Source organism: Papilio machaon, chromosome 27 (assembly GCF_912999745.1).
Source record: "Papilio machaon chromosome 27, ilPapMach1.1, whole genome shotgun sequence".
Taxonomy (NCBI): Eukaryota; Metazoa; Arthropoda; class Insecta; order Lepidoptera; family Papilionidae; genus Papilio; species Papilio machaon.
The window spans coordinates 2,877,381-2,903,887 of record NC_060012.1 but is presented as its reverse complement, the minus strand read 5'-3'; the positions used below and the strand labels follow the sequence as shown (position 1 = coordinate 2,903,887).

Here is a 26,507-nt window from a genome sequence, read left to right as displayed (position 1 = left end):
AACAAAGAGTGAATGTTTCAAAGGAGTGTTTGGAACTTTTTAGACGGAATCCCAATGAATTTCTTCGTCGATTTATAACAGTTGATGAGTCCTGGATCCACCACTACACGCCGGAGACCAAAGAGCAGTCTAAACAGTGGACTAAAAGCGGCGAACCCGCACCAAAGAAGGCGAAAACGACATTTTCGGCAGGCAAGGTTATGGCAACCGTATTTTGGGATGCTAGAGGTGTCATCTATGTGGATTACCCTGAAAAGGGGAAAACAATAAATGGCCCATACTATGCAAACTTGTTGCAAAAGTTGAGTAACGCAGTGAAACAAGAAAGACCCCACTTGAATAGGAAAAAAATATTGTTCCACCACGATAATGCACCGGTCCACACTGCAAAAGTTGCGACGGCAAAAATTAAAGAGTTACGCCTTGAATTACTGCCCCACCCGCCATATTCGCCAGATTTGGCCCCCTGCGACTTCCATCTGTTTCCAAATTTGAAAAAATGGCTAGGAGGACAGAAATTTTCGTCCAACACTGAAGTGATTGACGCCGTTAATGGCTATTTTGAAGGACTTGACAGTTTTTTTTATAAAAATGGAATGATAGCCCTGGAGAAGCGTTGGTCTAAGTGTATTGAGCTAGGAGGAACATATGTAGAAAAATAAATTAAATTTATTCAAATATCTCTTTTTTCTCCTCTTCATTCCGGATACTTATCAATCAGCCCTCGTATGGCAAACGAGCAAACGGCCACCTGAATTCACCGAAATAGCGAGGCGACCGTTGCCCATAAACATCCGTAAATGCAGATGCGTTGCCTACCTTTAATCAACGGAGAAAGGAACAGACAGAAACAGGAATCTACTTCCAAGGGCACTGCACTGATTGTCTTGTGCACTAGTTGAATAATTCAGATGAAAATGAGCTTCTGATGGTTACATAAACTCGACAAACAAGATTGGTGCAGTCGTCTAAGGTCTCATGTTTTATGAACATATATAGTACAAAAATAAAATAAATAACTCTATTAAAAATAAAGAAGGTTACATATCAAAAAATGTTCTCAGGTTACAATTTTCATTTATTTTTGCTAATATTAATCGGTATATTTGAAGATACTGTAAGGTTAAGAGGTAAACCTCATATATTTTATAAACAGACGCCTAAAAATCTGATTTAAAACAATAGCGAGCGTTAAGTAGCTTTTATGTATACAGTCATATGAAATTCGTCTTTATGCAATAATGAACAAGGTAGAAAATCGCATGAAAAGCGATTTTTAATTACATGCTTTAGAGACGGATGATTTTATTCTAAGCGATTTAATTTCTAACGATATGAAAATTTTCATACATTTTATAATAGATTTTATATACAAATATAAACAAAACAACCATTTTACGATTCACACAAATTATTATTTTTTAAATATTTAAATTTAGAACCGTTATCATTTAAAAAAAAACTCTAAAACAAGAGAAAGATACGCGCAGGCCATAACTAGCTATTTTGATACCCATCAATTAAATTTTACGGTTTTAGTTTGTCTCTTTTTACTTTTTCAACATTACGTTGATAATTAAAATTACTAGACTGATCAAGATCCGTGATGATATCAATTAAACACTTTTATTGTTCTATTGTACATCCAGACCGCCTGCTAACAGTAAATTGAAAGGGACATTCCTAATGCGTTACCGAATTTAACGAGGGTAGTCATTAAATTAACGAGTCACTATTTCCTAAGTTTGTTCAAGTAATCGATACTTTTGAGGTTATGTCGGTATCGGAAATGTTCGTTAAATTGATATCATTATTATAAATCATTCGACCGTTTTCATATCGATAATGGTTTTAAAAACACTATGTAAATTATAAAGTTCATTATGAAACATATTTTTACTTGGAACTATCGTAAAGCTATCAGTTTAAAGTCTATACTAGATTTCAAATGTGTTCTGTAAAGCAATATTATACTTAATTGTTGATATAAAAATGTAAAATCAACATACAATGGCTCATATTTTCAAATACACTATTTTGCACATTAAATAAGTACTTTATAATTATCGAAAAATACAAGATTTTATGATAATTGTAAAGTATTGTTAGAAATTATTTAGTAGTAGTTCAAATCCAGATAAGAATTCTGTTTGATAACGGTTCCAATAAACAAATATCAAGGAATATAAATACATTGTAAGATTTTACGTGTAATGTTACATTAGTCCTACACAATATGAAGTCAAAATTGAATTGAAAGAACATTTAATTAGAAAAATATAACTCGAAACACGGAAACAGAATCAACCAGTACGATATACGAATGATACTAATAATTGATCCTTAAGATGGATCTGAAGATCACTAGAATGGAGTACGAAAAACATAGGTCAAGTTTAATTATTCCTTTCCAAAGGTTGAACTGGGTTACATTTGAATCTGATATTTGGAAAATTTTAATGCTTAATTTTAATATAATTAATATCAATTTTTACTATCTAAGTAGTAGTTCTAAGGAGTGTCTGAATCTATTCTTGGATTAATATTATTTTATCATTTATTATTTTGTAATAAATTATATTTATAGAATTAACACCGCATGACTCTATTTTCGTGTCCCGAAGTATAATTGCTTTAAAATCGATACAAAATAATTCCGGTGGTATATTTCCATGTCAAATTAATTAAAAAGTTTATGTAGGTTACACTAGTCAGTCTTAGATTGAAATTTTAAATAATTTTTGAGCGTTCACTCTAAAACTTTTTAAAACTCAAATGAAATTGTGAATTATTTTAGGGATTTTTTAGTTAAAGATGAACGAAAGGTTAGTAATTTGATATGTCATAGATATGACATGATATGGCACTCAATTTTATACCTTAATTTGATGTTTTTTGTGAGAATAAGAGCATATTATATTAACAAAAATTTCTGATGTTTAATATGAAAACAATGCAAAAAACTACACCTACTAGAAAGTAATATCAAACAAATCTGAAGAATTCGAAATAGACACTGATAGAAATAACTACCGTTTCATTTCGCACGCTTAATGACGCTAAATTTGGAACCTTTAAAAACAAGTGAAGAGAAAATTCAAGATACTTCAATAAGCAATTACGCAATATCCACATAAATATTTTTCGAATATTAATTTCCATTAAATTATAGAAAGAAATGCACACTTAAAATTAATTATAACAATCTTATAAGATCATGACAAATGTAAGTTTTACAGCAAGATTGATATTATGTATTTACTAAGGCCCTTCGTACACAAACTAACGTAAACCATCGAAACTAATTTCTATGGTTGCGTCGCGAAAATCGCGTTGCACGCGCTCCGTACACACAACTTTGAATCGTCTACGTGAATACTCTCAGTCAGTACAGGCATAGTTAATACATGTTAATTGTATAGAGTTGCTTCTCCATCATAAAAATTGCAACGAATTTATTCACTACGTCTTGACAAACAGGTTACAAGCGACTCTCTTGAAACGATCCTCTACAACATTGCATTGCGTAAGTCGAAGATTTAAGTTTGCTTGTGTACTAAGGGCCGAAAAGAAAATAAATACCTTCTATTTTTTTTATTAAAACAGAGACTGTCACTGCTGTCGTAATACACAATAAGAAAGAATATTCTATTTGATAGAATAACATTCATAATATGCTTTAAAACTATTGTTGGGGAAATTTAATAGATCTCATTTGATACTGCATCAAAATTCAACAACATAACCTTGTAACGACGAGCATATATTTTTAAGTTCGAACTGCACAATACTTCAAATTTCGATTCCATGTTGATGGTAATATTGACCATTCAACGTCGTTCAGTGAACCCTTTTATTTTAAAGACGTAACAAAGGGGACGTTAAAAAATTTAAATGATTTTTCGTAATAACGTAATAATAAAAAGTCCATATCGATTAATTGACATTAAGCAATGTTTATAAGCAGTTCTCTTCCTTATAAGTCTAAACTGATAATAGTCAAATGTGATCTATAAATTTAGCCCTCCTATATACAATAGTAAAGCTAAGTAACTTATTGATACATTTATACACAATAATTACAATATTACAATAGTAACAAGACCAGTCTCAGTCAGATTGTGAAATTGACAACTTCGCAATTATAACAGTGATAAATGACACATTTCTCAGTAGACTTAATTCCTACAAGGCCAACAGTCACAAACTCGAATAAAATTGACAAAGTACATCTAAAACGTAAAATTTAGTATTACAAACATATCTGACCTGAGTGAGAGAGGCGCTGTCGTCGCGGATAGTTCAGTTTGAAAATATGTAAAAACTACTTAGATATAGAAAATTACATAGATAACTTGACATGGTAGTTACAGTACGACAAGTATCTTACGACAATACCTTGAAATTGACATGAGGGGCGCTAGTGAGCTTTCATAATTGGAACGAAGTTCCTTATCGCGCGTTGTGAAAGGGGGCTAGACGGAAAAAATTCTTACGAAAAGTTGTCACGACACTTTTTGCTACAGTAAGTATGTTAACGACGAATGAGCGCTACTTCACCATGGCAACGACGTGACAATATATAACGAAAATTCATAGAAATAAAATGTACTTCTTGTGAAGATTTAAGTTTTTTATTCATAGAATAAACATTGGTTCCTTCACTAATTAATCGAAAGGAACTTCGTTCCATCCGGGTGTCCCTTTGACACCTCTCAAGTTTTTAGTTTTACTTATGCCCACCGGGTCAGATAAATGTCGCTCTTTACATATATAGAACAGGATCGCAATAAACTAATATAATTTAGGACTATTATGCTCATCGGGTCAAACTATTTTTTTGATTTTTACACTGAAGCAAAGTCAAAATGCTTCATTAAATTGTTACAAGAATTGACATAAATGTTCATAAGAGCGGTTAAAGCAAATAAAATAGAAATAAAGCTTACATATTAAAATACACACGAAATAACGACAAAATAAAAGCACATCGACAGTAGATAATCTTAGAAAATGTAAAAATATTTTAAAAATTGAAATCCTATAAAAACACGTATTTCTTATTATTACACTAAACATAAAAACAAATGTCTATAATAGTTCTTAGTTTACACATGAGTAGCCAAAGGTTGTTGGTGGCCATTTCCTGAAACAAAATAAATACCTTAGAAAAATAATAGGACAGTTACAAAATTACCATCGGTGGTATTTCATAAGTAGCTGTTAAAAATTAAATTAAAATAATCTGTTATCCAAAAGATAGATTCGATTTTGGACAAACACGACGTCAGATTTAAATCTGTTTTCTTCGAAAGAAGTATCATAAGGCTGATTCCTAAATTCTTATTATCCTTCCGTCCTTTCTTGGTCTATTAACATATTCTTTCTACCTATGTAACCACGATGATTCATTAGAATCGCTTCTGATTCTTCTTCGTCATTTATTACCATTTATACTAATTTCTTTCATTTTAACAATATTGTTTTAGTATTAAAGTTAAATTTACAACGCGTAAAATGATGTTTTTAACTTACCTTTTTTCGTAACTGTCGTATTACTTAAAGCCCTAGTTGTTGGTGCTAGTATGTAATGCGAGCTCGGAGATTGCGGCGTTGTCGATGTTGCGCCAACCTGAGAACATTCGTGATTAGTTCCACAATACAGGATTAATACGAAGTAATCAGTCAATGACAGTCTCAGAGATTGTCACAGTAATCAGAGTTACATTCTAGTAATTTGTTCTATGAATTTTTCAATTATATTACCTTCTATATAATTTATTTGATTATTTACTGCTTATTATTTTGTTTTATATTAAAGAAATTGTGATTTAATTTAAGTTTCATCGGTAAGTATCAAATTTGTAATGAACATTTTAAAAAACATTCCGTGATTCATCCTTTTAAATCCGATGTTGTTTACACCTTTAACAACCCTTTTAGAATGTTTATCGATTTCACATTAAAAGCTTTTCAACGTACTTAACGCGTTGTGAATCGGTATTGAAACATGATTCTACCTTTGTAGGTGTGATAAAATTAGAATTTAATTTAGATCAACCTATACCTCGGTGATTGAAATTTACATCGAAATCCATTTAACATCACTGACTTCTTTAATTTAAGAAAATTCCTTTAAAATTATTGTAGAGTAACTATATACTATTTTTTTTTAAATAATACTACTAACTTCAGAGATGCAATAAGAATAAACAAGTTTAGAAAAAGATTTCTATTTTCTAAATTAAAGTTTGTAGTTCAATTTGTCAGCGTGTCGCAGCAGCAGATTCTCAGTGAATACGTGCGGGAGGGACATATTGTGTGTAGTTTAAACTGACCACTGGCTGTGCGCTCTCCGTTGACATCGTTGAATTTGTTATCGGACTTGTTGCGCATTGTGGCGACGCGAGGCTCGTCGGCGATGTTATTGAATGAGATGAGTTACCTAAAGGAAAAAATAGTTCTATGAATATCTTGTATTGAATCCATTCTTTTTTTAAGATGAGTGTACAAATGACAGGTACAAAGTTATTATAAACGACGCTCAAGGATATCCGCAACACCAGAGTAACTGCAGATGCGTTGCTTGTCTTTGAGAAAGATGTACGCTCGCTTCTTGAACGACCCAAGTTTCATGTATCCCTAAAACCCAGATGATTCTGTAGGAAACTCATCCACAGTATGCTATCCAGTATATGGTTGCAATGATTATCAATTTTTTAGCTCAATAGACCATTCAACTTACAATTATAGATTCCATTAAATAGTTCACTAGATTGTAAAAATTACATCTATTTTATTGCTGTTAAAATATTCTCACCTGATGGTAATATAACCGAATTCCTTACTGAGGAATATGGAGGAGGTGCGGGTGTTGACGCCGGTTTTGCAGTGTTCACAGTGGGGAAGCCGAGACTGGTTGTGGTTCGTAAGTGTGGGTTGCCGTAAGTTGCAGCGTATCTTACATCTACGCCATGGATGATACCACCGTTTGGCACTCTACTTCCTGCGTTAAAAAGAAACAGTTCAAATGTGTGTTCCGCACTGGGCCTATTGAATAAATAGACAAAAAAAAAACGATTGATCGGTAGGCCGATTGGCTCAACGAGAAACACCCGATCAAAGAATAAAAATTAAGACTGACGCATACGTTGATTTGTCATATTGGTGGATTAAATTGCAAAAATAAACATATTGTAATATCCGGACCAAATTACGAATTTAAAGTTTTTGTGATAAGTATTGGCAAAAAAGAAACACGTATGTACAAGATTCTGAGATTCAACTCAAAAGGTATGTAAAAAGCACTAAATTAGTACGAAACGTATGTTTCAATGCAAAATTACCACTATATCTTTATTAAGATTTGCCAGTACTAACTCGTTGCTAGTAACTCGTAAATATGTGCGCTTTTTAACAATAGACAACATTTTCGACATTCGACCATAAGTTATTCTCAAACAATCGAAAAAAACTACGCCATTTTTATGGTCCTTTCCTTCGGTCATAAATTTATTTGGCGCCGACAACTCGGAATCTAGTTCCCCTATTTTATGCGCCTTGGAATATTTATAATCCGTAAGCTCCTTTGACTATAGAGAAACGGACTAGACAAATCTGTTGTAGGCCGTTGTACCAAAATAATTCTTTCACTTTTCGCTAGGGTTGAGGTGTATATGACAATCACACATTTGCATATTTTGGACGCGTGCAAAAAATTACACACAAAACAACTGCTCAAGTGAACAAGTATAGAACTCGTGCGATTTTAATTGACAGAGGGGAATGCTAAGCTTAACAGGTCCTGACATTAAATGTTAAAGGTGAGATCTATAGCTTACCTTCACCAGTCGGCACGCCTAAATTATTTAATGCATTACTACTGTCCTGTCGTTTGGTAGACCGTTGCAATGAATTATTCTGTGAACCATTGGTCGCATTGAATTGTACTGTCGAAGATGTTTCAACGCTTCTTGGTAGACTGCCGTTTATAGACCTAGATGTGAATATAACAGAATAATTAGAGCTAAGAAAAAAAAAAACGTTAATAAATCAAAGGCAACCAACAATATCTCTATGACATTCAGGGAAAAATACGAACCGAATTACACCTCATTTTTTTAATTAAAAATAAATATCCCTGGACAAGTTGCTGCTCGAAAATTCCAGGTCTTGTTTTGGATCAACTTAAAAGCGGTCTATTGATTTAACTGACAGTGACAGTTCTATATATATAATTAGTTCGAATCCTCAATAGGCACAAAATAACACGACTTATAGCCTGTCCAGTATCAACATATATACAAACATACAACTATAGAAACAAGATTGTCCAAAGCTGTATACGTCTATGATTATTTGTTAATTATAATTGAAATTTTTGATCTATTTTACTAGCTTGATATTATAAAATTGTCCGACCATGGAACGCTTTTCATTACTGTTTTAACCTGAATACCCGTTGAATTTAGGTTAAAGCGTAATACGCTCTGAATTACGTCATCGTTGTGTGTTTATGTGATACAATTTAATTTATTAATCTTACTAATATTATAAATGAAAATGTTTATATGGATGGATGTTTGTTTGAAGATATCTCCGCAACCGCTCAATTAATCAAAATGAAATTTGGAACAGATAGCATAGTCTAGAAGAACGCATAGACTACTTAACTCCGCACGGACAGATTCGTGGCTGATACCTAGTTATTACATTGACTGTTGTTTTTTAAAATCTCTAATTGCTATGCTTATTCTTTGGGATGAAATTCACAAACTAAGATTTATTTAACCATTAAATTTGATATCCAGGCAATAAATTTATTATAAAACGTTCTCTGGACGAATTTTTAATATGGCTTATTAATATTTTTTCCATTTCAGCTCATGTAACTATTCCATGAGATTTTCTAATTTTGCGTCAATTGAAATTTGCTTGAATGAAAATTAACTTCAAAGTGTTAGAGTAGTATTATACTATCTAGTATTACTGTAGATATGAGTTAAAATAAAATAGAACACATCACATTTTTTAGAAGGTCGTGTCTGCAAAAAAAATTCTTACCTATTAGGAGTCAATTTTTCACCGCTGAGTGTTGGTGACTGTACCCGCAATGATCCCGGAGTATAGTCGTGTCCATAATGCACGTATGTTTGATAGCCATTGTTGAATCCATTACCCTGCCATGATGTATTTAAATTAGTTTAATTTTTATATAAAGAAACGTCGAACGTTGAGCGTTTTCAACAGATTTGGATAAATACATAAATATTAATCAAAACTCGTACTCCAATAAAAGGTCACAAATATATGGTATGACTAACCTAAACATGAACATCTGTTAAAAAGTTTGTAGTTGCACGGAAACAAATTAAAAAAAGACATGAAATTGTAGACGAATTAGATAAAACGGGCGCTTTTATCGCACGTTAAAAAATCGCTCAAGTAGAACAAATGCATTTCCAAAGCCGACTTTAACGCTGCGTCAAAAAAGCGCCCGTGCGAATACGGACTAAAGGGCAACATAACCTAAAAATTTATGAAAATATGTAGACTACTATATACCTGCAAATGACATTAAAGCTAAAATAAAAGTTAATATAGTACAAGCCCTTTTGCGTGCTATGAGATAGTATACACACCTTGTAACACTCAGAATAGGCGGGATCTGTGTAATCGTTGCTATATCTATACCCTTGATATGTGTTGGTCTGATTCACCGCTGACAACGCGACTGTACCGGCTAATGGAATACCGCTCCCTAGTTTCGCATTGGAGCACAAGGTACTGTCCGAACCCGTGTTGGAATAATCCTGTGTTGATGGATTAAGATTTTAGTATAAAGCAACCGTTTGGAAAATTAGTTTACCTATCTTTTGTCAAACGAATTTCTTGTGCTTCGATCGCTACTTAGAATAATACTAGAAAAATCACCTTTCAAACTATCGGCGGAAAAAATAAACTATGAATTTTAATGTAATAAGTATCTCCAATGAATGTATATAAATCTACTAATTATTTTTGACATTGGAAACTATTAACTTTGAATAAAATGAAATTCAGTTTAAATATGGTCATTAATTGAATGTTCTTCAACATTCATGTTACATAGCTTTAATTAAATCTTTTTTTTATATAACAGAAATATTTACAACACTTACAACTTCACAACTACCATTAACTTGACGTAATTCCAGTTTCAAATCGCTTATATTTGAATTCCTATCGTTTTCCTTGAACAATTCCTCCGCAGTTACTGTGACATCAGGCTTTTCTGTCATCTGAGCTTGTTTATTCTTCCTTTGTTTTCTTTGACACAATATCACTAACATTATTAGAGCAGCCACCATTATTGTCCCAGATGTTGCTCCGAATAAAATCAATAGCAGGGGAAAGGATTCTGCGAACAATGGAAAAAAATTTCAGCGTTACAAATATTTGTTTATTGAATATCGTTAAAAGAAATGAGAACATTTTGTTAGATATGTTAAATTCGAGAAATGCGGAATTGAAATTTTGCTATTTCTAACTCAAAGGAGATAGACAATTTACAGCACAGAATAGGCAACAATAAATCATGATTTGAAAAACTCCAACCGAAACAGAATAAAATAAATTCTAATTCATCAAATCATCATCAGCTCTTGTTGGCTGCCTTCCTCAATGCCTTCCACAGTTTGCAATCTTCCCGACGTACGTACTAATTCTAAATGCCTTCAACAAAATAATTCAACGGTCACTAGATTCGATAGAGTAGATCTTAAGTGGAGATTTAATATAAGAAATCTGCACTAACATTGCAAGAAACCTTAGTGATTACTTAACTATTGTGAGTTTTAGAATTAATCTCAGTCAATTGTAGCAAAGATTTAAAGAACTGAATAGAATAAGATCTTTTTCTAAACAAAATGAACGCGTTGTTAGAATAATAAGTGACTTTAAGAACACCATTACACTATTGTTCATTGAAAATTGCGAAGATATTATTTGGTCACTTTACAGTCCAGTACACGCTACACGCTAACTATGGGTTTTTACGAGAAGTACCTGTTTAACATTATCATGAAAGTATAACGGTTGTGGAATTTTACAGTAATAGATAAAACATATTAGTTCCCCTTCTTAAGTAGAAGCAGGAAGAGTTACTGGTATTTCTTGACAAGGAACTATTAGGAAACATCTGGGATATTTTTACGACGATGTGTGTGGTCGTTATGGTCATTATGAGGTTCGTCAAAGACTTTCGGATAATGCTCGTATCCGATTATATTTTTATAAAAAACCCTAGGGACATATTATATTCTTTATCTAGGATACTGTATGTCTCGGATAGTCGTTAAATTTTTATCTGATATTTCGATATTTTATAAAAGGTCTTCTAGATTTAGGCGTTTCTTTTTTTGGAAATTTCATGGAGTTTTGATAGTGGACTGCAAAATTAAGACAAAAGCTCTATCATTTTACTTTTTAATGGAGAGAAAAAGATACCAAAATCGAAAATGAATAAACTTAATTTTGAACTAAATCGAATAAACTAAAATTTTGACTCAATGAAACATTACAAGAAAAAGCTAGAAGGGGAGAGACAGAAAGGGAAAATGAAGTTACTTACTGGTAGGTTTGAGGGTAATTTCCAAAACGTCGCTTCCGTATTCATTGGAGACATTACATTTATAAGTTCCAAAGTGTCTTGATTGACTTTCCCTGATGATCAACGTTGAATTAACAACGCCTCCCGGTTGCAAATCTTCTAAGAACGCGTAGTCCTGAATTGAGAATTTATTCGATTAATACGATATCGTTTCTCCGCAGGCAGAACATGAGTTGAATCCGTAATGACACTGCAAACCGTAGGCTGGATATTGACTTGTAAAAAAATTTAGACTGCTTCGCCTGTTTTGCAAACGATAACCTGCAATCTAGGTATAGACGCTATAAAAATAGCAAAAAATGTGAGCATATAGAAGTTTATTCTGTTATTAGCAATTATTGTTTCCTTATGATGATTCTTGTATAATTATATTTAAGGTTGATAGATTAAAAGGACCATAGATATCTTTAAAACGTGTTTAATACATACACTGTTGTTGTTTAATCAGCTGGTATGTTTAGATTTCATGTTTCAGTCACCAATAAACGATGTTAAATTGAAGAACCATAGATTTAAAATGTTTTAATCATCTCTTTTCTTTCAACTACATATATTTTACTTATAAGCTATTAATATTTAAGTCAATCGTTATTCATACCTGATCGTGAACAGCGTCAATGTCTTTATCTTCGAAGCTCCAGTATATGTTATCTATTCTCGGTACTGAGAACGCCGCACATTCGATATTCACACTATCACCTTGTGAACCGAATTGTGTTTGATTGGATATTATCTTTGGAGGTCCTAGAAGAAAATTTGTTTTTTTAATAAAATAGCTAAGGAAAGATGGGTGAAGGTTATAAAACTCAATCAATATTGGATCCTGGATATCGTTTCGATCTTACTTATATTATAAATGCAAATATTTAAATGGATGGATGGATGGATGTTAGAAGGTATCTCTAGAACGACTGTATGAATCTCGCTGAAATTTGGCATTGATATAGAACATAGCCTGGAAGAACGCAGACTTCTAATAAAGTTTGTTTTTAATTCCACGCGGATAGAATCGCGTGTTTTAATAACTGTACAAAACGGAGTATAAAAATGATTTGATCGCTTTTTAAAAAATATATTTTTTTTTTCTATTACTAATGTTGTTATCTTAATATCGATTAAACTAAACATTTATTTAAAATGGATTAAAAATGATAATAAAAAATACTGCGGATTAGATTCCCACTGCAGAAAATCTACTCCAAAAATATATTATCTTTGGTTTTTTTTTTTTTCAAAATAACGTTGTATCGCCAGTAAAAATACTATTTAAAAAACTATGTATCTCGTATAACATAACATTTCAAATATGATCTTGTTTTCATTTAAATCTGTTTAATAGTTAACAGGAAATGAGAGTATAAAGATTAATTAATAAGCAAATTTCAAAACAGGTACAGAATATTAATTTGAAATCGGTATTCTATAAAGGTACGGATTATGTATTAATGAAGTTTATGTAACCTGACTAATCAATTTACATATTAAAAGGTTTGATAATGTTACCTTATATAATTTACTTGAATAATTTTCAATTTTAATACTTATTGATGACAATGGTTGTATTTTAAACTATAATATTAATAATTATTAATTTAATTGTTATGACAATAAGTCGAATTTATTACAAACATAAATGTGTTTCCGGTTGATCGCTTATAATTTTATTGTAGTTAAATTATAGTGGTTCATACAAATTTGACGTTTTATTGAGAGTCTATTTTCGATAATTCATTTTGTATTGTAAATAATAACACTGAATTATTTTCCTCCAACAAAAGATCTCCTTAGGGTTTTTTCACCTTATAGTTGAATTAAATAGAAATGGGAAATCATAACAAACCTTTTTAAAAACAAGTTTCTAATTTTATAGTTAGATTACAAAAAAAAAACATCAAAAACATTTTGTCATCCTTGATTGACATCATTCCATTTGAATTTTTTTCAATTAAGTTAAATATGTTGTCTTTTGTTTTTTGACAATGAAAGCTTAATTTAATAACTAATAACTAATCTGTTACTTTACAAGTAAATTTTATAAGGCACGTTGTAATTGTAAAATATATCATTGCATTGACATTTATCCTGACCTTGTGAGGGATTATCATAAGAATGAATAATTTAGCTTGCGTTTGACACGGTAGCTTTTTAACTAATGAAGTATAGTACGTAGTATTTGAATTGGTACGACGTGAAGGATAAAAGTTAGCAAAATCGACTTGGTTCGGTTTTATAGAGCGTTCTCTCTTTCGCACAATACTCTTAATATAGTACTACTAGCTGTCGCCCGCGACTCCGTCCGCGCGCAATTAATAAGCTTATATGACACGTTCGTAGATTTACCATAGCAGCGCCATCTATTGATTACTTACTCAACCCAGTCGAAAGGTATCGACATCTGTTAGAATCATTTGGAGTTAACAGAAAATTGTGACTGTCAAATAATAACAGACAAATAATTAGCAATAAATTGAAATTGCGACTATAATTTGAGATTTAAACTATCCTATCTCTCAAGTTGGATCGAACTGCACATGGTGTGCGAATTTTATTATAATCGGTTAAGTGGTTTAGGAGTCCATTGAGGACAAACATTGTGTTATATGTCGATTAACTAAAGCCTTGTGACACTCAGGGAAGATGACGAATCGAATTACATCTCCCTCGTAGAAAATGATTCATTAGTTTAGGTTAGGTACCGGATGTCACAGATCGAAATAAAAACTCGCGAACATAAAAACATACATATGTGCAAAAAATAGTACCCTTCTGAGTCAATCTAGTAAAAATATTGGTCTTAAGAATTCTACATTTATATTGTAAGACATTTGGTACACAAGGCAACGTAAATCTTCGAAACGATTATTGTATCCTAGCGCCGTGATGTCGCGTTGTGCGCTCCGTACACACCAAGTTGAATCGACACGATTCGTTTTCGGTCAGTACAAATATGAAAACTACAGCTTAACTATATGGATATTCTCTGCTATCTTAAAAGTCGCATCAACTTTTCGTACGAAGATTTTGACAAACAGTTTGCGAGCTAGTGGTTTTGGTGATTAAAGAACGAAATGTCGGCGACGCGTGTCTGTGTACTGTGTACCTCTATTACATTTTATAGCGTAAGTCTAAAAGGTTTTGAAGATTTACGTTGCCGTGTGTAAGGGCCTTAAGGTATGAATAGACTACGATAAAAATCACAACAATAATGTGTGTACTATTTTCAATTGTGCGGTTGAATCAAGAGACACTCTTGTTTATGCAGAGACACTTCGATTTATACACTAAGTGTACTCTGTATAGTCTTAATTCTACCATTAGTCATCAGGACAATATAAAAAGCCTTTTAGTCTTAGGATGCTGCTGGGGCTTTCCCGCCACTTTAGCGCATCCGAGATGTTTGCGCAAGCGCACACTGACGGCTTTAGCGCCGTGCTGCGCAAACGGATAGCTTGGCTTTTACGCAGAGTGCGGGACAGTCCCAACACCATACTAAGAGGCCTTAGCGACAAGCTTGACTGCCCGATAGTGCGACACTGGGTGCGTGCACACGTCCACATGACCGGCGACAAACTGTCTTGATTATTATTAGTCTCTTGTTAGTATTTATGTGTGTGTAATATTTTTCCAAAACTAATGTAAAATGTTTTCCAATATGTGTTACCTATGTTACACGAAATAAATAAATAAACAAAAATAAAAAAAGCGAAACCACACTTTCATTCCCAACGTGCCAATTAAATGCCACGTATTATACAGCGGGAGCGTGTATTATGAGATTATTATTGTGATAGTTTGTAGTGGCGCTAGTGTGCGTGTCCATTGTGACATTGACAACGTGCCCGAAACATTCAGTCGATATTGATTATTGACTACAGCTATAATTAAGGCATCGTCTATCAACGCTATAAAGTTCATTTAATTTTGACACTGTGACGACTCTGGATCCCAAATCGAATGGAATTATCAAACCTTAACATTGATATAAAGATTAAGTTTGGGAAACAAAAAAAGATAGATTTTCCTTTAAAAAATGGAACATATTTTTCATTTGTTATTGCGATCTATGTATCTGTAAAATTTTCAAGTTAATGGTTTAAAACTGTTAATTAGGATAGGTACTTAAAACAAGCAAAAAAGTTAAAGTTGCTTTGAACATAGTACACATACATTATGGAATTTATAATGTTCTAATTTTAACATCTAATCAATAAAAAAATATATATGCCTACGTAATTATTTCCTATAAAATAATAGAGTCATCGTTACTTAGAAATCTCAGTAATATTATAAATATGAATGTTTGGTTGTGTGGATGGATGTTTGTTAGAAGGTATATCGAGAACGGATCTCGATAAAATTCGCTATAGATGTAGAACACAAAGTATAACAATGTATCTAGTCTGGAAGAACACATTGCCTACACTTAATAATCTGTTTTTAATACCACGCGATCGGATACGTGGGCGACAGCTAATATAATACAAATGTTAGGATGTACGAGTATGTATGGTGTTTTGTTAGGAGGTATCTCCAAAACGACTTAACGGATCTCGATGAAATTTGGTATAGATGTAGAAGTTTGGAAGAACATAATATAGACTACCTATGATCCCGGAAATGTGTACGATTCCCGTGGGATACGTTTGATTAACATATTTACTCGATAACATCACGACGGTTCAACACATCTTATTGAACTTTCCACAATTATAGAAGTTTTTTTTTTTCAATCTGAGAAGACGAAGTCGCGGACAAAAGCTAGTATTTATATAATGCCAATTAATATTACTGTTTGTTCAAGGAAAATGAGTCAAGGACGTTCGCTTTTACTTAACGAAGGAAAATGTACTATATTAACCACTCTAACATTCTAGGAAATTACCCGCACATTGCCACTTAGAAATTAATTAATGAAAATAAAGTACGTTGATTATTTATAGAGTTAATATTTTATTTTTCTAGTAATAAGGAATTAATTAAAGGTTACATACTGGGAAATAAGATTAGGTTTTAATTTTATTTATACTAACCAAGCCTGTTTCAATCATTTTGTCATACCTTCGGATTGGACTTACGTATTGAATTTCGTCAGCCAATTGAGTCGCCTTAACTTAACTTAAAATCGCGTGGGATATAACACTTGGTTAGTCTTTGCTACTTAATCGTAGTCAATTTATTGGATCTAAATCACAGAGCATTGAAGTCTTTGCATGTTGCCCTAAAGGGATGTTACGATCGTTGTTTTGTGGATACAAAGTTATTGTTCCTAGACACATATTCTGCGTCATATTTCTCAATACCTTTTTACTAAATTTTAGTGTAGGCTTACCTTTTATATAAATAGCTGCTTCTGCCTCTATTTCCGGGTAACCATCAACATTTGCTTTACAAATGTATCTTCCAGATGTATGAGTGTCCACGGTTAAGGTCAAATTCGCAGTTCTGCCAACACGCTGCAAAAAATATGCTCATAAGTAAAATATTTCTCTAATAACTTTTCCAATAAAACTTAACTTAAACTTAACTTAATAGATTACATCGATTTTCATAAATCTTATCTTAAAATAACTTTCAAGTTTTGAAGATATCAAATTCTTTGTGTAATTGGTTTGAGTCAGTCACAATTCTAAATTGTGAGAAAAAATCGACTCGTACGCCCACTCAATAGTAAAATAGAGACAAAATTCTATTCAAATCTGATACGACGCTATAAGATAATACAAGTTAACTTTGACCATTGAGAAAAGGATTAGACAAAGAGCTTATAATAAAATAAAAAGTTGTACCAATTTTCTGGAAATGAGGTAAAGATGCGATCAAACATGTACATAGTATGCGTCTTTACGAACGCACACTGACTTAAAAAATTACTAACACAAGCAAACAAATTGAGAACTTTTTGTTTGTTCTTTGACTTGACAGGTCTTGTCATTAAAAGTCAAAGACACAACGACATTTTGGCGGTGACCAAAAAGGTTTTACTAAAATTTTATGACAATCTTGATATGCGTATCAAATGTTTGTAAAGAGTTCCGGCATATATATATTTTTTTTATTTAGAAAATTGTTGCCCAGTTTCTTAAAAATACTTAATAAAGATCCGGTACTTCATTTTTAAAAGTATAGTAAACGTCTATGTCTCTTCTCTATGTTGTTTATACCTTCCTTCCCGAACCTAATAGTTATGTAGTTTTTGCGCTGGCTTATATGCAAGAAAATTACTTAACAACTATTTTATTTAAAGTCCGTCGCCATATAGTCGTTATAGCAAACGAAAAAAAAAATACGTAGAGTCAGAAAAAGAGATGTTATAAAAATAATACTTTTAAAATAATATTTTAAGTTGAAAAAACAATATTTACGGAAATCAAAAAAGTTTTAAATTTGTTCAGTATTAAAATTAATTAAACTTTCTAACAACTAAATTCATGTTAAAACTTTACTGAACTTCAAACGTGAACTGTTATTAACTAGATCGTTTATTATTGATTTAACTTGCTAATTATAAAGTCAAACACCATCTTCCTTTTCGCTAAGGCACAATGTGTATACTAATTTTCTATTCATCTATCAGCCATTATTTCTGTTTTTTTTTTTTTTGTTTTTTTAAGTTAAAAGATGGCAAACGAGCAAGCAACCACCTGAATTGGACCAAGTGTCAAAGCAACTGATGCCCGTAGACGTCCACAACTGCATAAATTGCTTACTTTAATCGACGGAGGTGGAGACGCACAAAAAGAGAATATTTTCCCTTCCTATGCCAAACTCCTATATCATATCCACTTCTCCTTTCCATTCTTTCCTTATAAGAAAAGGGTAAAAAGGGAAAGAGGGCTAAAATTAGGCCTCAGGAACGCAGACTCATCAGACGAAATGCGGAATTACTTCTACTTCATGCCTGTCTTCTGTGTAGTCGTGGTATTTCACCGGACGAGCCGGTCCATTCGCGCATCAGATATTGTTGTTGGTCGCGTATTATAGAATTATTTGAATTCACTCCCTTCTTATGCATATCCTTTTCCAATCCAATCCATTCATACTTTCTTCAGTCTTCCCCTACTTTTATAACCTTCCTCATATAATTTCATTATTTTCTTGTTTATTATTTGAATTATTTAAATACGTACTATATTTTGATCTTCTTCTCTGTGTAACCATTCGATTTCCGGTACAGGGTGTCCATCAACGTCACAGCTTAGGGTTGCCACTTTACCGATTTCCGCTTCTACGTCTTTAGGGAAGCTTCGAAACGATGGGGCGTCTACAAAAAAATACATCGAATTTGTTGCTTCTTTTAAATAGGTAAAGAAATAATTTTAAAAGGGAAATTGGAAGATGAATCGATACGAAAGTATCAAATTAGTTTTTGGAATGAAAGAGTTACCTTGCAAAAAATAAAAAATGTTTTTTTTTTTATCTAATTTAAAATTTATTTTGCAAACATTTATTACGATTACAACTTTTGTGTTACACTAATAGATTTCGTGTGTTCTCCATTAAGCCGATTGAGTTCATAGAATTAAAAAAAATCTAACTGGGTGATTGATTGGTAGACCGATCGGCTCAACGGGAAACACCCTATATATAAAAATATACGAAAACCGTACGTTAAACTTAATTTAAATTAAAATCATCTTAGGTTTCTATCAGTCAGAAACAATGGTACAAAAACATGGTTCCTTAGGATTAAGATTTACCATGGGCTAAGTTATAATGTCGTAGGAAGTAGAATATTGAAATTCAAAACACAAAATTTAGTTAGAATTCGGGGTAAGTCACACTTTCAATTGTTTTCAAACAGAACAAAACCTACTACTCACATGTAACTTCCAATGTTTCCGACTCCTCACTTTTCCCAACTTCATTGTAAACTAAACACTTGAGTACAGCTCCATTGTGTTTCCTTGTTACATTTGTTATAATCTGCAGCAAAAATATCACATTATTTTAGTGACAGAAAATGTACTAAAAACTTCTGTAACGATTGCTTATATAAATACCTTATGTTACCTTTAGTAAAAAATAACTAAAACAAACGTAGAAACAAATTTCCCAATTTCCTTTCCTTGCTCAAGACACGTGTCTCGACTCAAGCAGTCAAACAGAGACAGGTTGACAGGAAATTCGAGTGCTTAGCTAGCAAGATAGGATTTACCCGTTCACGGCGAACCCACTTAGTTGGTTAGAATTGGATATTCCAAACACATCCTACGAAACAATGGATATCCAATACATTGAAACAGAAGGTTTTTATTAGAATTTGAATCCAAATTGAATTAAGCTTTTTATTAAAAATTACTAGATGTTGTTTCGTATAGGTCCCCTACGGCTCTATCCTAACCTAAATTAGTACTGACAAGGCATTAGTTACCACGCTAGCTTAGTGCGAACTTTTTGACGTTACACATAGTTTGTTATGAGCAGATTAGGGAACGTACCCATACTACGTGACCCGTTTAGGGGGAGGGGGGAGTCTTTAAAATACTACGGTCAGTCACGGGAGGGGGGGGGGGGGTGGTTCAGCTTTTTGTCACGTAGTCGATTTTAATGAGAGAAATCTCGTATTTTTTCGACCTATATTCGAATATAGCGCGGTGTTTAGCGCTTTGTAAACTCACAGTTGGTGCATGGTGGTGCAGTGGACAACCTGTCTCGCGTGCGACCTCTGCGGATTCTATCCAGGAGGCTACAAGAAGTTTTATGTGTTTTGGAAGTCGTCTTTATTGCAGTCTTATGCAATAAAGACGAGTATGAGTCAAATTATTTTTTTTTTCAATTTTTGCCTGTGAAATGATTAAAAATCATAATTATGAATTACTACGTGAAAACTAAAGGGGGGGGGGGGGGTCTTGGCATATACTACGAATGGTCACCGAGGGGAGGGAGGGGTCGAAAAATCTTAAAAAATAGGTCACGTAGTATGGGTATGTTCCCTTACATCACAACAGGTGACGTGTAGGTATCATCGTCATAAAAGTTTTAAATTAACCCTAACAAAAAAAATATAACAAAATATCTCACCAATTCAGAATTGTTTCCAACAAGCTCTCCATCAAGGTACCATTTGAAAGTCAAATTGTTTGGATTCGCGTCAGCTTTGCAATCTGAAATAATATATTCACTTAAGTAAATATGCAATTTATAATTAATTAAAAAAATGAAAAATCAGACTGACTGTACCCTTGTAACTATCTGAGGAAAAAAAAAAACAAATGACAGCTTACACAACAATCTTGGTCTAATCGTTTAAGCTACAGTCGGTTACAATGGAACGGCTACTTGATATGCCTGTTTAAAAGGTATGGAAATTTACTTTTAAAACTATGACTCACCAACAATAAGATCCTCTCCTTCAGGTATTTTTCCTTTGTTTCCCGATTTTTTGAACAACTTTATTTTAGGTCCATATTTAACCTGTTAAAGAAATTATTTTATTAATAATTTGTTACCATTACTCATATCAACTGTACTTATGTCTTACTAATATTATAAATGCGAATGTTTGGAGGCATAAATGTTTGTTGGAAGTTATTTGCAGAACGGTTCAACAGATCGAGATGTAATTTTGAATAGATGTAGAACATAGTTTTGAATAACACATTATCTACTAGTTAAGTTTTTTTTTTTAATTCGCTTGATGGATTCATGGACGACAGCTAGTTATATATAAATTTCGAATCTATCGACTTCGGCCGTAAGATGTTTTTAGCATACTGTCTTTAAAACTGTTTTGAGACAAGTTCGATCAATTCATTCTTATGTGATAATATTAAAACTGACCACCCATACAGTAAGATCTCAATTCACTCATATCATATAAACATAATCATCTAACATTTCTCCATTCAATGTTATAATATTCAACAAAGATGACAATAAATGGGTTTATGGGCCTTTCGAAATTAACCATTACACCCGGGAGGCAATAAACAAAATTCATTGCATCGGACTTTAAAAAAAAAACGCATAAATAAAACCATAGCCCAACGAAACCAGCTAAGCCATAAACTCACCGAATAATAAATGAGAGACAGTTTTTTTGAACTGAATTTTTAATAGCTCGCACTGCGGACTAATCTATTGGCTTTATAGCTTTTTTTTACTTGAAAATGAATGGCCAGAATGAATGTTCTGTCATGAAAATTAAGCAAATTAAAATTTATGCACGCAATGCGGCGTTGTGAAAAGAATTCGCTCGGATTCGATCAAAATTTTCGAAAAAACACCTTCGATTCGATATGCATTATATGAATTTAAGTTTTCACATAAAAAAATTGTATAATAAATAAGTTATTAGAAGGTCACTAAACACATCAGTTTGATTAGTTATTCTTTTTAATTACGAAATATGATTTTATCGTTGTATTATAAACTAGCAGTCGCCCGCGACTTTTTCAGCGCAGAATTAAAAAAATAACCTACAATATTTCCGCATACGTCAGGTACCTTACAGTAAAGTCCCGTTAAAATCGGATCAACCGTTTGGACATTACCCGGAACAAAAGCAGATTTGCGAACAACAACAGAAAAAAAATTAATGTTCGTTATAATTATCTTAATAAAAATTTTCATGAAATACTTTTTTTTTCGGTATTGAATATTATAATTTTATTGGAACAATTCCTGTCAGTTATCTTAAATATTTTATCTTCAAATACCAACAAATGCATTCATCTCTTGTTGAAAGAATTGTAAAGCGTAAAATTCACTAACGTATAAAATTCCTTATGAAAACTTACATACTAAAAGTAAACCAGAAAAATGGTCACATGCCAGTTAAGAGATTACAAATGGCAATCTTGATACCGAAGCAATCGGTTATTTGGACATAAAAAGTAATTGGCTTCGTAAAAAGGGTTCTTGTTTTATAGCCGACGGAAAAGGGCATGATTTTTTTTTATATCAAAAGGTGGCAAATGAGCAAATCGCCGAAATATCGAGGCGACCGTTGCCCATAGACAACCGCAAATGCAGATGCGATGCCTACCTTTAATTAACGGAAAAGGGGACGCACAAAAAGAGGATATTTCCCCTTTTTATACTACCCCTCTTCCGCAAAATCCGCTTACCCTTCCTTTCCTAATAAGAAAAGGATTGGAAGGGAAAGAGGACTTATATTAGGGCTTATGACAAACAAACCAGGCCCTTCTGTCGTCATAACTTCCATCGCAAGGGATAATTGACGACTTTGAAAACTGCTTTAGTTATATCGTAATATAACTTCTGTAACTTTTAGTTTTTCGGAGAATTCTAAAACAAACGTTAAAAACGTAGAAAAAAAAACTAAGTAAAAAAATGACATTTTTAGACGTATTTTTGAAGTGATAAAACATCTACTTAAACTATTTTTAGCCGACTTCAAAAAGAAGGAGGTTATCAATTCGACTGTATTTTTTTTTTCTATTTGTGTTATCGCGAAACTCCGCCCCTGGTGGTTCGATTTTGATAAAAATGATTTTAATCGAAAGGAAGTGCTTGCATATGGGTCCCATTTTTTTTTAAATAACTAGAAAACTAGTAGATTTTGAATTTAGCTTCAAAATGTGTTGCGAAAATTAGGGACATTTTTGCTTTCAGCGCTTATTAAACAAATTTCGATCATTTTTCTGTCAACAAATAACTAAAATAATAATAAAATAACATGATGAAAACTTAAAGCGCGATTTTTTAAAGCATCACAATATGTACCCACATAAGATATTGTTAAACAAGAAAAACTGAGGGCCAAAATAATAAAGAAGGCCTTCTAAAAGACATTCTTACCCGTGACCGGAATAGTAATTCCCTTTTAGCAGACTCTTTGAACGACAATAATTTTTTTCTAAATGTATACCGTACCCATTGATATAATAATATTTATTTTATACCCACTCTTTTAGACTGTTGTCGTAATATTTTATGAGTGGTAAATCTGTGCTTGTATTTAAATAAAAATCTAAAATAACTTCTAACCGAGGCTTATTTAATATAACTGTTATAGAAACGAAATATTTGATGAATTAATGAGCTTAGATATTATTTCTGGTTTAAAAACAATTACCGATTCTTGATGGAATCAATTTACTAAAGACTTTATACTAAAACAACTAACTATTGGTAAGTGGATTTAAAAGTTAAAAATTTCCTTCATAATCTTGTCACTTTACACTCAATTTATCCATCTCTTAGTATCATACTTCTCTTTTGCTAAATTCATGTCACTATCTCTACTAGCTGTGGGTTTCTGAGGCTAACATCTCTGTATAAAATTATATCATCATCCCCAAAACAGAAATAACGTTTTAAACGGCGATTATCATCTTAGAAACTCATGGTAAGTCACTTGAGTTCCTTCCCTCTTTAAAAACTTCCATATGTAACTGTTAGCTTCTTAATTAACCTTTTAAAGTAAGCCTGTCTTCCAAATGTAATAATGAACCACACAATTGTAATTCGTCACAAAGACTGTAGCAGATGAAATTTGGCTTCTTTGCTTCATTGTTAAAACCAACTTGGTTTCGAGTTCTTTCCGAACACATAAATAATGTAACAGACACATTCGGGGATGCCGCACTTTTTTGTGTACGCGCTGAATTTGTAAGCTTCAAACCGACACCTTTAGGTAAAGGGTCCAACTGAGGGGAAGATGCGAGACCAGAATAAATAAACAGCAACACCACGATTTTAGGAAGGTTGTAGATGAAGATTTGAATGGTTTTCTAATTAAAAATAAAAGTGTTTTTTAAATTCATTATCAATCAGTTTTGTTCATATTTTACTGCTCAAAGGAAAGTGAAGTCTTCATGCCAGAATGGCTTAAGACATCACGCTGAAAGATGGCATAGATGTCTACATCTGTTGACCAGACTATGTTCTAACATAATCTGGAGAAACACATAGGTTTTTTTTTATTCTGGGCGAAAGGAGTCCGGGGCGACAGCTAGTTACATAATTTAGATGATATTATGTTCGATTCCACTATCTATCTCCCTCGCTTACATCTTTTATTCTCTTAAACTCATTCCTGTAAAAACATATTCTTTCCTTATGTATAATATGGCAATCTACAAAACGACTTTGATCTTAACTTTGCATAAAATCAGTAAAACGAAAGGTTACGCTAAAAGACGAGACGTTACGTACAAAGACATCTAAATTGTTAATTCGAATTAGCGAACGTCGCCTTGGAAATGGCAACAAATTTAATCAGAAAGGAAGGGCGGGCAAACCCCGAAGTATGACAAGGCTTAACGATTCGAGGCTCCCTAACAAAGACCTTTGCCTGGCGACGAGTCGTAAAATAGAACAATTTGCCTGATATACAGACCACTAACGATGCTGTAAGACTGTCTGCGCCATCGTGACAGTAACGAGGACTCCAACACTTGCTTACAAAGATGTGGAAATGTCACATTCTGATTTCGAATTTTCAACAGTTATTCGTCTTAAATTGTGATCATTTTTAATTCCAATATCTGCAGACAACACTGCAGAGTTAAATTTCAAACTGAAAATGCTCAATTTTTTATTTTTAGTGGATGCATTGGTGTCATTTTTTTTTTAAATCAAAAACGCAGATTTTTGTCCGTTTTGTTAATTTAATTAAACATCCATTAAATATAATTTAGGTATCGAGAATCTATACTTGCCACATTCTACGACAAAATTATAAACCCAAAGGAAACGAGCACACGCACGATGTGTGTGGAAGTCGTATAATTGCGAAAAATCGAGCCGCAACAACTTATTAGAACCTAAGAAAATCGAATATAACAATTCCAAACATATATAAAATTTTCCAAGCTTGTCCAAGGCAATAGACAAACTTAGACAAACTTTTCCAATGTAACGAATAAAAGACATTAATTATTAAGGTAATAGATTGTAATCGAAGTAAACTAAAGTTGGAACTTCTTTGCCAGTAAGTTATTTAAAGGAAAGTAACGAAAGACATTTCATGTATAAAGTTTCGATTTAATATCGTTGAAAATATTTTATTATTTGGATCGTCGGTGGCTCAGGGGTTAAGCACTTGACTTGCAATCTGCAGGTCCTGGGTACGAATCCCGCCATGTACCAATTAGTTTTTCGATTTCCGATTTAAATATGTACATTTCTTCCGACGTTCGTACGGTGAAGGAAAACATCGTGATGCAACCCGTCTCCCGAAATGGCGAAAAGTAGATTGCGGAGGTTCATTTGGCCACACCAAATAGTCCGTGATCTCTGCCTACCCCTCTGGGTTACAGGTGTGAGTTGTGTGTGTATGAAAATATTTTACAAAACAAAGATATTCTAAATTCAAATATTTTCTAGTTTACTTTTTTTGACTAACAAAGATAACACACTTTTTGTACCTATGTTTCATCATAACTCCAAAGCAAAATAATTATGAAATATTAAACTCGAACCAAAATAGTAGTCGTTATAAAAAGCAACCTTTTTTTTTCATAAAAAAAAAACACTAAAACCTCTTTGGTGAATAACTCTTTGAAAGAACTCACCTCTATTTGTATACTGGCGGCCCGGTACGCCCTGTCGGCCGTGTTCTGTGCCTGACACGTGAAAGTTTGATTGTGATGTTCCTGCTTCGGAGTCAGCTTTAATACAGACCTGTATTATTAAAAAAAGAATATTAACATTGGAATCAGGAAAATTGTTGGACTTTTTAAATTTTAACCTAAATCTATAATCAACATGTAACCAACTTCACCAAAAGGTACTACAAAACTAAAAGAGAGGGATTAATTGTTAAAATCAATACGTTTATTCTGGTTACTAAGATGCCATATACTTTCTTTATCTCTCTTCTTATTTACTCTCCTATTCTTAGTAATATTACTTCGATGGCTCCTACGAATATAGGCCATTTTGCAAA

The 26,507-nt window shown here is 32.7% G+C and overlaps 1 protein-coding gene across 1 annotated transcript in view; it reads right to left on the bottom strand.

The window, feature by feature from the left end:
- Positions 1 to 5,094: 5,094 nt before the first annotated feature.
- The window catches only part of LOC106709430 (irregular chiasm C-roughest protein), a 60,823-nt gene continuing 39,410 nt past the window's right edge, over positions 5,095 to 26,507 (bottom strand). Inside the window, exons 7-22 of the mRNA XM_045684701.1 lie at positions 26,134 to 26,242; positions 20,983 to 21,064; positions 20,672 to 20,754; positions 19,471 to 19,573; positions 18,778 to 18,911; positions 16,980 to 17,103; positions 12,249 to 12,394; positions 11,612 to 11,765; positions 10,161 to 10,399; positions 9,642 to 9,812; positions 9,064 to 9,179; positions 7,842 to 7,996; positions 6,821 to 7,006; positions 6,339 to 6,445; positions 5,536 to 5,632; positions 5,095 to 5,146 (exon numbers count right to left, since the gene is read on the bottom strand). Coding sequence (XP_045540657.1) covers positions 5,109 to 5,146; positions 5,536 to 5,632; positions 6,339 to 6,445; positions 6,821 to 7,006; positions 7,842 to 7,996; positions 9,064 to 9,179; positions 9,642 to 9,812; positions 10,161 to 10,399; positions 11,612 to 11,765; positions 12,249 to 12,394; positions 16,980 to 17,103; positions 18,778 to 18,911; positions 19,471 to 19,573; positions 20,672 to 20,754; positions 20,983 to 21,064; positions 26,134 to 26,242 — 2,044 coding nt within the window. The 3' untranslated portion in view covers positions 5,095 to 5,108. The remainder of the gene's footprint in view (positions 5,147 to 5,535; positions 5,633 to 6,338; positions 6,446 to 6,820; positions 7,007 to 7,841; positions 7,997 to 9,063; positions 9,180 to 9,641; positions 9,813 to 10,160; positions 10,400 to 11,611; positions 11,766 to 12,248; positions 12,395 to 16,979; positions 17,104 to 18,777; positions 18,912 to 19,470; positions 19,574 to 20,671; positions 20,755 to 20,982; positions 21,065 to 26,133; positions 26,243 to 26,507) is intronic.